Source organism: Eschrichtius robustus, chromosome 1, assembly GCF_028021215.1.
Source record: "Eschrichtius robustus isolate mEscRob2 chromosome 1, mEscRob2.pri, whole genome shotgun sequence".
Lineage (NCBI taxonomy): Eukaryota > Metazoa > Chordata > Mammalia > Artiodactyla > Eschrichtiidae > Eschrichtius > Eschrichtius robustus.
In genome coordinates this window covers 32,658,243-32,671,551 of record NC_090824.1, presented here as the reverse complement: position 1 = coordinate 32,671,551, position 13,309 = coordinate 32,658,243, and the positions used below count along the sequence as shown (strand labels likewise).

General features: G+C 39.6%; 1 protein-coding gene across 2 annotated transcripts in view; it reads left to right on the top strand.

The window, feature by feature from the left end:
- SLC39A9 (solute carrier family 39 member 9) overlaps window positions 1-12,359 on the top strand; it is a 51,898-nt gene extending 39,539 nt beyond the window's left edge. For both annotated transcript variants that reach the window (XM_068543645.1, XM_068543643.1), the window contains 4 exons: window positions 4,716-4,784; window positions 5,887-5,972; window positions 6,484-6,618; window positions 8,340-12,359. In XM_068543645.1, the coding sequence (XP_068399746.1) occupies window positions 4,716-4,784; window positions 5,887-5,972; window positions 6,484-6,618; window positions 8,340-8,570 (521 nt within the window). In that variant the 3' untranslated portion in view covers window positions 8,571-12,359. The remainder of the gene's footprint in view (window positions 1-4,715; window positions 4,785-5,886; window positions 5,973-6,483; window positions 6,619-8,339) is intronic.
- The last annotated feature ends 950 nt before the right edge of the window (window positions 12,360-13,309 follow it).

Sequence of the window (13,309 nt, the reverse complement as noted above, 5' to 3'; positions counted from 1 at the left end):
TCCCCGGGCATGCCTTTTTGATATAGTTTTGACTTTGGGAAATATGTTAATATTTTCCATATTCAAAAAATAAAAAGAAATCAACGAAGGATGGGGGAGCTAACTGAAACAGATGAACTGTACTTCAAATGAATAACACAGTTACACTGAAGGGGATGTAGAAAAAACTAATTCAAGTAACTTATGAATGTAGTATTTGACTATATACCTTTAGTGGTGAGTAGAGTTGGGGAAGAAGCATAAACAGTACTGAACTCTTTTTAGTAGGCTTTGCTTTTTGTAATGGTGTGGGCAAAACAGTTCTGAAACTAGTTTAGATGTGTTACAAGATGGAGCAAATGAGTAAATGTGTTGCTGTTGGTGGAACCAGAGTCCTCACTGAGGAAGAAGGGACATGCAAATAGGGAATGAGGGAAAGCAAGAAAGAACCCCTACAGGGATGGGTTGGAATCGGAGCTATTGGAATCATGATTTCTAAAACTTGTATGTGTATGTGTGCATATATACATGTGTGTCTATGTATACGTGTATGTATGTCTTAGTTCTGTGTGCAGAGAGGGCCTAGAAGTAAAGACACCCCACTAGCAATGAGCATATCAGGGCTCTTCAGAGAAATGGCTGATTCTAGGACAGGACAGGGTAAGGATAAAATGAGCTTGGAACATCTAGTGCTCAAAGAAGATGGGAACATGTCACAGGATATAGGAACCAGCTTGAAGGGGCTTCCCTTGGCCAGATCTCAGACAGTTTGTGCACCAAGATAATTAAGAACAGCAATAAAGCGTAAATCATTGAAAAAATGGGAATCAATGGGCACATCCACATGGGAGAAAGATAAAAGGAGAAGGGAGGGCATTTGTTTCCTGCAGAATGCTAAATGCCAGTTGGTAAATGTGGAAGCATTTGGAGTTGGACAGTGATCTTTGCAACCTTCATAGTAAAAATTGGCTCAGGCCAGAATCATCAATGAATGTTAAATCTAGGGGGTATATTTTGATTTGCTTATTAGTTGCAAGGGAAAAAAAAGTAACTAAATGAAGAAATCGGACAATACCTCGATCAGATGATCAAAATTAATGTCACTGGTATTCTGCTTTCAGTGTGGGCAGAAAGTTCCTACCAGACCAGCCTCTGTACAGATAACTGTAAACTTTGGACAGAATTTTGAAAACCACTATCTGAAGACATTGGAGAGTGAGTGACCTAAAGGAGACAAATTCTGGAAGGGAGTCTACACTTGGAACCTATCTTTACTACTTTTAGTTCCTATTTTTACTGCTTTTAGCAGTCAGTGCCTGTGGGGTAACTAACTGATAGAAGACACAGTCTTTCTGGCCTAAGGAACTGGAGGACAGAATTCAAGGTACCCAGCCCCTGGAAAGTGAGGGGAGAATCTTAGGAAGGAGAGAGACAGAGGAACTCAGCCCCAAATTCTATGTATAAACTGCCCAAGTCTCTGGCTAAGCCCTGAACCATGCTTTCTTGGGCAGACTCTAGACAGCTCAGCTAAACGTAAAAGAACTAAACTGAGATTTAGGCAGCTGCCCAGAAGACAGAGTTTGCAGTTTGAGCCAAATCAAGTTATGTAAAGCAAAGCAAAAAATCAACACTCTTTGGAGGAATATAATGGAATCCATAGTATCCACAAGATAACATTTACAATATCCAATATATAATCCAGAATTCACACCACCAGTGAGCAGCAGATGTACATCCTGTGCCTCTAGATGTGATAGCCTGAGGAACATCACCTATGCAGCATTCCATCCAAGAATGCATCATCTAAGGACACATCAGACAAATCCAAAAGGAAGGACCACTCTGTTAAAAAACAAGAAAGGCGCAGGGAAGGAAATGTATTCTTCAGAGATATCAATGTCACAAAAGTCAAAGGCAGAGAAAATGTCTCAGATTAAAGGAGACTAAAGAGATACAACTAGGTGCAACATATGATCTTAGGCTGGATCCTTCCCGGAAAAGGAAAAATGCCCTGAAATACATTCTTGGGCAATTGACAAATTAGAATATGCAAGAGAGAGTAGAAAAAATTATCAATGTTAAATTTACTGAAGTTGATAACTTTACTGTGATTATGTAAGAAAATATCCTTTATCATCAGAAATACACACTGAAGTATCTAAGTATAAAGAGTTAACGATGTATGCAATTTACTCTTAAATGGTACAGAAAAAAAGATATACACAAATATGTGTATTTGTGTAGTATAGATAGAGAACAAGAGAGCATAAGCCCAAATGATAAAGCAAATGGGGCAAAATGTTAGACAATTAGTCATTCTGGGAAAAGGGTATATGATTGCTTTTTGAACTATTCTTGCAACTGTTTTTTTTTTTTTAAACTAACCAAGTCTTACTTTAGGAAATAGATTTTGGAGTAAAATGTTTTACTTATGTGCTTTATTCCAAACAGCAAATGAGAAGCACCCTCTGTTGGATGGAATCTGACTCCAGCTACATTACATAGTTGTCCACAGTGGCCTTTATGGCATTTTTCTTGCGATTCTTGTCAGTTTAAATTTAAAATGCGTTTATAGGCGCATTAATGTCCTGTAGCCCCATACAAAGAATTAAATGTAGTATGTGTTTATTTTTCCTCCTGTTTTGTCTTAGAGGTCACTGTTTTTGCTGGTTTTCATGTATCTGATGACCTCGCTTTACCTATTACCTGCAGGGTTTTATGTATTATTATCAGTAAAAGTTAATTCGTTTATTAAATTTATTCTGAAGCAGAGTCTTTTCCTATAGATTTATAGAAATTGTGTTTTAATTTTAAAACCTCTAATTTTTTTTAAGATGCTACTTATAATTAGACCACAAGACTGTGTAAAGAAAAACCAAAACAAGCTTGTCACATAGTGTAATATGATTGTTCTTCCCAGTTTGGGGTGATATTGAAATATGTGTTGTCTCAGAGTGATTAGGGCCTTTAGCTTCCCTTCTTGACGTGTTTTAATTAGAAGATAAATTTTGTTAGTAAAAAGATAAAGATACTTTACTTGTGCATGCTTTTTCCTTTGTAAACCATTCCTTCAGTGGGCTAGACCCCTCAAAAGATTAAATTCCTTGCAATTTACTTGACTAATGTCCATCTGTCACTTCACCTGGTATTTTGATGTCCATGTCTTTGAACTTTACATTGTTTGGACATTATTTACTTGTTTAAATATTTCTTATAATACCTGTAATACAGATAAATACTTTTTTTAATCTCCAACAAGGATTTATTAAGCAACTGTTGGGTGACCAGTGCTATGCTGCATTCTATAAGACATAAAAAAATGGAAAGAAGTATAAAATTTAATTCTGTATAGTTCACAGTGAATTGGGAGGGACATATTTAAGTGAAAACGGTTTTGTATATCTAAGGTGGAATACAGAAGAAACCTTGAAGTAGCATGTAGAGACTGTGCATAGAGCTGTACATTTCTAGACAAGGGGAGAGTTGTTCTAAGCTGGAATTAATCTTTGATTCTTTCTCATAGTAAGCGGTCCTAGAATTAAGACTTTGAACAACGTCTTGGTTTTGGATTGATGAGCTGGGCAATTTAGTACATGCCAAGAATTAGGGGTGAGGAGATTTGGGGAAAGGAGAATGAGACAGTTTTGTTAGAGGGTGTTAAAGAAACTGGTTTAACTGGACTGGACAGTAAGAAATAAGATGATACCAGTTGAGGACTTCCCTGGTGGCGCAGTGGTTAAGAATCTGCCTGCCAATGCAGGGGACACGGGTTCGAGCCCTGGTCTGGGAAGATCCCACATGCCACAGAGCAACTAAGCCCGTGCGCCACAAATACTGAGCCTGTGCTCTAGAGCCCACGGGCCACAACTACTGAGCCTGCGAGCCACAACTACTGAAACCCATGTGCCTAGAGCCTGTGCTTTGCAACAAAGAGAAGCCACCACAGTGAGAAGCCTGCACACTGCAATGAAGAGTAGTCCCCGCTCTCGCAACTAGAGAAAGCCCGTGAGCAGCAACAAAGACCCAATGCAGCCAAAAATAAATAAATAAATAAATAAATTTATTAAAAAAAAAAAAGATGATACCAGTTGATAGAGGGCTCAAGACCTACTTAATAGAGCAGTTTGGACTGAATTTGAAAAGCAGCAGATTCTTAACTGACCCATCACAAGGGTGGTGATTCAGAAAGATGAATCCGACAAGGATGTGTAAGATGAATTAGGTTAGGGAGAAATGAGAGTAAGGGGAGACAACCAGATGGGAGCCTACTGCTAATTTAGGTTTGAGTTGATGAAAATTTAGGTTAGGATGGTGGCAATAAAATGGAGAAAGGCAAATGCGAATGACGTTTTGATGTTAGAATACAGATAAAGTTGCAGGAGGCTAGGGAAGGGGAGGGGGTAGGCAATGACAATGAGATTGGTCTAGAGAGAAGTGGTCAGACGCCACAGAGCACTTTCCTTGGAGAGGTGAAGTGTTAAGAGGTGTGAGGCGGTTTGGGGTGACATCTTGTCTATTCAGGGAAGGCTGGGTCAAATGAAGAGTTTCCACCTGCCCACCTCTTCAGGACAGGGGAAGCTTCCAAGTGTTTGAAGCAGAAGAAAAAAGACAGTAGTGAGGAAAATAATAATCTTCTACTTTAAGAGCTTTCAAAGACTTCTTGCACCCGCAGGTGAATGTTCTAATAGTTTCTGTTTCACGTTGCTTCATGGCTGACTTGCTTATTTTTACTTCAGATCCAGAAGCAGCAAGGCCTAGCAATTCCAAAATCACCACCACGCTGGGTCTGGTCGTCCATGCTGCAGGTAGGGTCAGATTGCAGTGGAACCCCTTTCTTTTCTGTCACACAGGGACCATCCACATGAAATACTCTAGGGCTGGCCTTTTGGGGAAAGGGTTGCTTAATGAAGTCCTCCAACAGAAGCATGAACCCTGGCATACTCAGTGTTGGGGTTGCAATAAGAATGGTTCTGTATTTCTTAATGGATGAAAATAATTTGTGGCACATGAAAAATACAAGAAATTCAAATTTCAGTGTCCATAGTAAAGTTGTATTGGAACACAGCCATGGCCATTTGCTTACGTGTTATCTGTGGCTGCTTTCACACAATGGTAGAGTTGTGTAGTTGCAAGAGACCAAATGGCTCACGAAGGCTAAAATACTTCCTATCTCTATCTCTTTAACAAAAAGTTTGCTGACCTCTGCCGTAGGATCTCATCTGCATAAGAGCCTGCTCACTTCTGTACTCAGTAGCCCTGGTGCTGGGTAGCTACCCAAGTGCCAGGTGAGGCAGAGGTAGGCTGTAGGGTGTCGAAGTCTCAGCATTGCTGACGGGGCATGCCTTAGAATCATAACCGAAACTAGTCCCGGTGGCAGGGCTCTGTAAATGACAAAAGCATGTGAAAGGTGACACACTCTTATCTGGACTTTCTAGTAAAACATGCTTTTCTAACAAAAAATTCATCCATTTCAACCACTATTTACTCATTACGTATAAATCATCTATGCCAAGTCGCAGTGTCTTTATTTTGTTTCTTCATCTGCAAGATGCAGAGACGCTTCCTTTGAAATTCTTTGATATTTCTGTTATTACAGTTTGATTGATTAATCAGTAGATTTTTGAGCATCATACTTTTCCAACAACAGCAACAATAACTGACAAATTGAATATTGAATAGCACCTATGCTAAGCTCTTCACATATGTTACCTCATGAAAACCCTAGGAATACATACTTTATTGAACCCATTGTAGAAATGAGAAGGCTAAGGTTCAGAAAGGTTAAGTAACCGTCCCAGAGTCCAGTCCAGCTCTATCTGACTCTAAAGCCCACACAGCCACTCACCACACTATTATAGTTGTTATTTATAGTTATAGTGTTTTATGTTTCACTTTTTCCAAATTCAGCTGACGGTGTTGCTTTGGGAGCAGCAGCTTCTACTTCACAAACTAGTGTCCAGTTAATTGTGTTTGTGGCAATAATGCTACATAAGGTAAGCAAAATTTTGGTGTAAGATTTGGTATTGATTACATTTATAATTAAAATTTCTCTTTGGTCATTCTGTTCTTCTGGAATGGAAAGTATTTTTAGTTATTTTCATAATTGCTGTTCATTTTAGAGAATTGAATAAATCTGTTGATAGCTGGGTCTTTTGCTACCATTTTCTTAACCTTATACGTGAAGGGGTTTTATTTTTTTATGGTCATATACACAAACTGTTAAGTCCTCTACAGATTTCTACATTTCATAGTAATTTTTGTTCATAAATATTTTTCCTTTCTTTATACTCTTTTCTGAACTATTACACAGACACACACACACGCACACACACACACACAAATGGGATATTTTCTAGCTTAGAACATTAATTCCTAAAAGGCAAAGCCCAGACTTACTATTATGCCTAGTTTTCTTGTATGAGAATTCAGTCAAATTATATATACTTCCTAATGTAGAAGCAATCCAAACTTCCAGAGTAATAAAGGATAGTTTTTCTTTTCCAGGCACCAGCTGCTTTTGGGCTGGTTTCCTTCTTAATGCATGCAGGCCTCGAGCGGAATCGAATCAGAAAGCACTTACTGGTCTTTGCACTGGCAGCACCAGTTATGGCCATGGTGACATACTTAGGACTAAGTAAGGTAAGTCTGACTCATTCCTAGCTTATCTCGACAAGTATCTAATTCTTTGCGATCTACTAGAAGGTATAGTCTCTTATATTGAATTTTTCAGTTAAATTACCCCCTCAAACTAAAGATAAAATTCGAATTAAAAACCTGTACAAAGTATACATCTTAATTCCAAGTCAATCCTCTTCATAAATTTAGAGCATTTCCTTATTCATTTAATTCGAAAACTTCTTCCCCATCAGTTCCAAAAATACTTGCACAAATATATGATCTTTAAAATAATACAACTTAAACCTTATCAGACATGCTAATTTTATTTGACAGATACATAATAAGTCACAACAGAATGTATTTAATGTTTCGGTAGGGACAGGAAGTGTGAGGGACAAGCTTGCAGCAGCTTTGAGAGCAGTAAGGGATGAGCAGAGATCTCTGTATTCAGCTAAGACTCAGATTCTTCTACTGCCAGCTCTCATATCACTGCATGTTACGTACCCAGGTCTTCGTCATTGCACTGAATGTAGCTCCAGACCCGAAGTGGCATGTGTCGCTTGTCACCTCAGAGCCCGGGCATTCTGCTCTGTTGCTCCAGTTGGACCTTTCCATGCTTTATAATTTTGTCCACTAGGGCTGCAGTTCTTAGCAGCAGCCTTACCCATTTTACTTGAATATCAATTGGCAGGCAACAGGAGGAAAATCTTAGAACCAAACCAACTCAGGGCTACTTCCTGGAAACCACTTTCCCCCACTGTCTCTGAAGGTCACTGATTCTTCTGAGCGTCATTCAATTCGTATTTGATATAGTAAAATTTGTATTGAAAGGAACATATGAGAAGTGAGATGGTTAAAGAATGGTTAAGTTCCTGTTAATCAAGGGTTAGTTGATCTGGATTGCTAACACCTGATTGTGAGTTTGATCTTCTTTTAGTCAATGAGCAATACATAGTTCCCTTTTAAATATTACCCTATTGGGACTTCCCTGGTGGTCCAGGGAGTAAGACTCCACGCCGGCAATGCAGGGGGCCCGGGGTCGATCCCTGGTCGGGGGACTAGATCCTGCATGCATGCCGCAACTAAAAGATCTCGCATGCTGCAACTAAGACCCTGTGCAGCCTAAACAAATAAATATTACCCTATTTATTACTGCATTGATCAATATAAGTTTTTAGAACTTTTGAGAGGAAGGTATGATAATTTTGGAGGCATGGAGTTACATATTACATTTAGGGCATGTTCTTAAATTTTCAATTAATTGTCTTAGTAGGTCCACTTTTTTCATTAAAAAAATTGAAATGAATTATATAAAGATTAGCTTATGAGATATTTCTAGGCTCTGTGAAGGCAGGTACTGTGTCTCGATTACCACTGTATCTCAGGCACTGGCCTAGAGCCTGGTGTGTATGGCATATTTGTTAATATTAGTAGAATAAATGAATGAGTGTATGATCTTTGATATCTGCATTAATGCTGTTGATTCCATCTTAATAATATAGGCCAAACCTGTTCAACCAGACTTGAAGTTTGTTTGAAAAAGTAATTGTATATATCACCAATAGTCTTAAACCCTTATTTGGAAGCTTCCCATAAATAACAAGATCGTTCTGATCTCAGGACGTCCCCAGTGCCCCGGATAACACGAGTTATGAATATTGGGTATTTTTTTATTGGGACTTCTTCCTGCCTCTGAATTTTACTTGACTTAATTTTTCTTCTCTCTTTATCTTACTTCACAGAGCAGTAAAGAAGCCCTTTCAGAGGTCAATGCCACTGGAGTGGCCATGCTTTTCTCTGCTGGGACATTTCTTTATGTTGCCACAGTACATGTCCTCCCTGAGGTGGGCGGAATGGGGCACAGCCACAAACCCGACCCCGCTGGAGGGAGAGGCCTCAGCCGCCTGGAGGTGGCAGCCCTGGTTCTCGGTTGCCTCATCCCGCTCATTCTGTCAGTAGGACACCAGCATTAACTGTTGAGGGTCCAGCCTCAGGCCATGGCCGTTTTCCATCCAGTGAGAACAGCCGGCACGTGACAGCTGCTCACTTCCTCAGTCTCTTGTCTCGCCTTGCCCATCTCCACCCGTAACCCTAAAGACTCTGGAGGGAGGTGAGATGAAAACCTGGAGTAATGGAAAGCTTTTCGAGTAGAAACAACACACTGCGAAGGATACAGACATTCCGTTGTGTTGTCTTTTCAAGGGCCCTTGGCATTTTGAGTTTTGTTGTTTCCCTTAACCCTATTCTCAGGGAAGATGGAATTTAGTTTTAAGGAAAAGTGGAGAACTTCATACTCATAATGAAATAATTTTGAAAGTACAGTGTTCTGTAATTAAGCTAAATCTCTTTCCTAGTTTAGAGGCTCTGCCACTTTAATCCATTGATTTTTAACATGGTTCTCACCGTGTACGACTGGTGCTTTAGCATCTATGCCACGTCTATGCCTTGAATGAAGGTCATAATGCCCACTGTCTTAGATGCTAAAGATAAGTAGTTCATTTGGGGCTAGAGTCAGGAAAAGGATGGCAAGACACATGGAAAGCTGACTTTATACTTGAGAGAGAGATCCACTGAAGAGGGTATGTCTGGAGAGTCTTTTAAACACCTCCTTCTGCACTTGTCTCTTTAAAGAGAGCCTGCCATTCCATCAAATGGAGGAACAGAGGTGGACTAGCTTTTAAAGAGGCAACTAGTGTTTTATAAAACATTTCTTTTCAAGTTCCCCTTTGTGTAGAGTAGCTGCCTGTACAGCACATTCTTTATAGAGGAGCCAAGTTCTATTAGGTAGGCTTTCCTTAGGCATAGGCTTTCCTTCAGGAGCAGTCAGATCCCAAAGTATCCTTGGAAATTAAGGGGTGTTAAATTTTAAGTGAATTCGGATAGTTACTGACATCTTTGGAGTAACCTTTTTAAAAGTAAGATTACCAAAACCTATGTTGTCCTTATTTTGTCTCTTTAAGTATTTATCTTAGCAGACCAGCAGTCCCTCTGGCAAAATACTTGGTGCCCCTTGGGGACTGCTAGGTCAGCGTCACATAAGCACCTGTAGCAGTGAAGAAAGTCAAGATGTATCATAAATGGGAAGTGTTTGCCTGTTGATTTAAAGCTTATTAAAATCATGTCTTTTGTCTCTTCATCTTTTCCATGCTTTTCTCCTAACTTTTCCCTCCAGCCCTTCCTCCCTACAATTTGCTGCTTACTGCTGGTGGTGATGTTAATATTTGTGAGTTGAGTTCTCTCATCAGGACAACCACTTCTTGAACTGTGATGATGAAGACAGTATCGTGTCTGTTCTTTATTCCTTTCAGTGAAGTTACCTTTGTGTCAAATGCAGCTTTATTAAGCCCTTAAAATATCACTTCCTCATATGTGAGATGACACAATCACTAATATTCTGGTAATTTAAACAATTGAGATAGTAAAAGTATTAAGCAAACTAGGATAATTTTTCCATATTTGCCAAAATCCCTGTAAACCTTGTGTTATCAAATAAGTATATAATATATTGTTAATTTATTTTGATTTTCTGTACCATTTCAAAACATGTTACAGAAAGGGGGAACCAAGACTATTTTCGTCAGGGCATTGGATTTAGGAGTTTGTAAAACATTTTATATGACACGTAAGCCAGCATGCCCAGGATATCTTTATTTCCTTCCTAGATTTGTTACTGGGTCAGCAGCTGGGGAAAAAGAACTTGAGAGCCCTCTGCTGGCTGTAGACCAAAGTAGCATAAACAGGATCTGGTTCTGGATAGTGGCTGGCAGCCATTGTGTACAACATTAAAACCAACAGAAGGTACAGTATGAAAGTCTAAGTGACTTTCCTGATAACAACTCTGACTTAGGAGAGTCATAGGGTTTCATCTGGTCCTTCAAAATGACATGGTTGCCTTGATTCTCCCTGGAAATTTACTTTGTTAAGTAAATAGCTCATTTTAGTGTCTGGTTCGGTTTGGATAGTGGCACTTTCTATCATATTGTTGTGTGCAATGATCAGAAATTTGTTCTGCTGGCCAAAGCCTCTTTCAGCAGTGCCTTGCCATCACACTGAAAAGTTTGGCTAGAATATCTTGCTGGGTAGGGCCTTGAACTCTGGCAAGGATCAGACCATCTAACTTCCAAATTTGCCTTCCCCTCTGGACCTCACATTAACAAGCAAACCTTTCACAGCCTATCAGCTCTCAAGAGCTATGGGCTTTCCCAGATTTTAAAGCTGCTGCCTCGGAACCACTTAATTCCCTCCTGGTCAGCAGGCAGAAATAGCCATACTAATCTTACAGGGCTCAAATGCATCTCCAGGCAGCAAGGAACTGAGCAGCATGGCAGAAGCCTCCTTCACGGGGGAAGAACTTGCTCATGGTGGGCAGTGTCCCAGGAGAGGTCACACTGATGGTCACTATTGGCACATTTCAGTTCCATTTTCCTCTTGTTTAAAACTGCCTCCTTCGATGTGGATGCCTTAATGCTCTCACACATTTGAAAACCTTGTCAATACTTAAGTTGCTGCCGTGATTACAGATGGAATTATTGGCTACCAAAGAGATGCAATTGATGATGAAAAACATGGTGTCCTTCCTTCCTCATAACCAAAGTTAATCTGAATTGCAATTTGACTCCCTTTCCTCGGTAGGGATAGACTTTCTTCAGATCTCAAGTGCTCTCTTAAATGGCAAATTAAGTTGAAAAACACTACTGATGCATTCCCATCACTTGTTCACCAGCAAATTGCTTGTCAGTTCCCATATCCCCAAAGTAACGATGTTCCAGGTCTGATGGCTTTCCTGTGCATGCTATTGCCAGGTTTCATTTTTTAGGCAAAGGTTCTGCACTGGAGTATAGAGAGTTGGAAACAGTACCACCTACAGAGGCTATGTGTTCTCTCTTCCCCTCGTCACCTTTTTATTTCCCTATTCAAAACAGCCAAGTCTGTTCCTGTATTTTGAATCATTAGAAAAATGAGAGAGGCGGCTGTTTTGAGTGGTCAGTTCTGTGTAGAAAGGAGAAAATGTAATTGTGTTTTTTACCGGCCTATTTCTAAGTGTTACTGCCTGGTTTTTCTCTTTTTCAAGGATTAGAACTCGGAGGACATGCCAGCCTCTCAGACACACGGTAGCTAGGTACTGAACATGGGAACTGTATGTATGTCAACAGCACAAGCCCCCAAAGAATGTTCCTGTCTATGGGGCCCCCGAGCCCCTTGGGAGACTGAGAATAATGACCAGATTCATCCAAAACTGCTGTAGGGCAAGGCGAGAACTCTCTATAGGTGTTCCACAGGGGTACCTTCCTTACGTTACAAAACTTCTGCTCAATACAGAATGGTCCACATAACCCAAAGAGCACTGTTGGAGATGCTATGAAATTAAAACCAGTGATGTAGCTCCTTTGTACCTCAGACATCTAGATTCACCTGAGGAGACCTGAGGGAAATGTATGACTTGCATGAAAGGGCTAGACAACCATTAGGAATTTTCTAGATATGCCCAGCCTAACACAAGGAGATTGGCTTTGATCTGTTTTCTCATAGCATCTGCTACCAAGTTGGAAGTCTCGTGGGACAACACTGCAGTTCCCCTGGTTCAGTAGCCTGAACAGTGATTTTAAATGTCCCCTTTTCTGGATCCTTTGTAAACATGAAATCATTCCATGGATGGCTGCCTTATAATTTTGTCTCTTTCCACTTTAATTGTGAATGGTTTAAAAAAATGTTTTTGCTGTTTTCTGATTTATTTTATGATATTAAATTTTTATTAGTGCATACCTTATGTGAGTGGTTCATTACTTATCCTCTCGGCAGTTTTCTCTTTCTGTTTGATGACCAGACTGGACCCACATTCGAACATCAGAAAAGGTAATGAAAAGTTTTGAGGGGCAGTGGAAAGATGTGTCTATATGTACATCCTTTAGGGAAGGAGGGAAGGAAAGGAGGAGGGGAGATAAAGCACTCAATACACCATCTGCCCCAAAAGATAGCAATTTATTGACAGTTTTTTTCCATGGCCATTGTTGTTAGCAAATATTATTTATGAAGGTAGCCATCTAATCCCAGAAAAGAGAAGCAGGCCAATAGATCCGCCACAGTGGGTGCATTTCAAAGGGCACAGTTACTAATATGAGTATGTAGACGCTATGAACAACTGACTCTGGAAATAGAGATTTCAACAGAAGTGCAATTTGTGAATTTTATAGGTGTTTTCTCCCTCTGTAGACTTTAGTACTAGATCTCATTTTTTAACTGATATACCGATAAACGCTCTATATAGCAATGTATCATTTAACTGTATAGCTTATGTTTGTTCATTAGATTTCATTATTACTGGTCTACTTTGTGTTGACTTTCTATATGTATCACGTGTGCTACAGCTAGTTACAAAGATTGTGCCCAGAGTGTTACATGTTGCCTGAAAACCTTTCCTCATAAATAAGAAAATAGGCCAAAAGGACATGGTATTTATGATTCCTGCTATCTCTTATGGAAGCTTTCAGGTGAAGTGCCTCATCCCTCTTTTGCCTTAAGCAGTGGTTGTGAAATCTTAGGAAGCCAGCATTATTAAGTAACAGCCCTTTCATCCTACTGCCCTGAGATCAAAATGTATATAGATATATGTATATATATATATATATATATACATATTTATACATATGTCTATATACAGTTTTAGCCAAAATAGCCAACAATCCTTATTCTGTTTAATTTCTAATTCTTACAA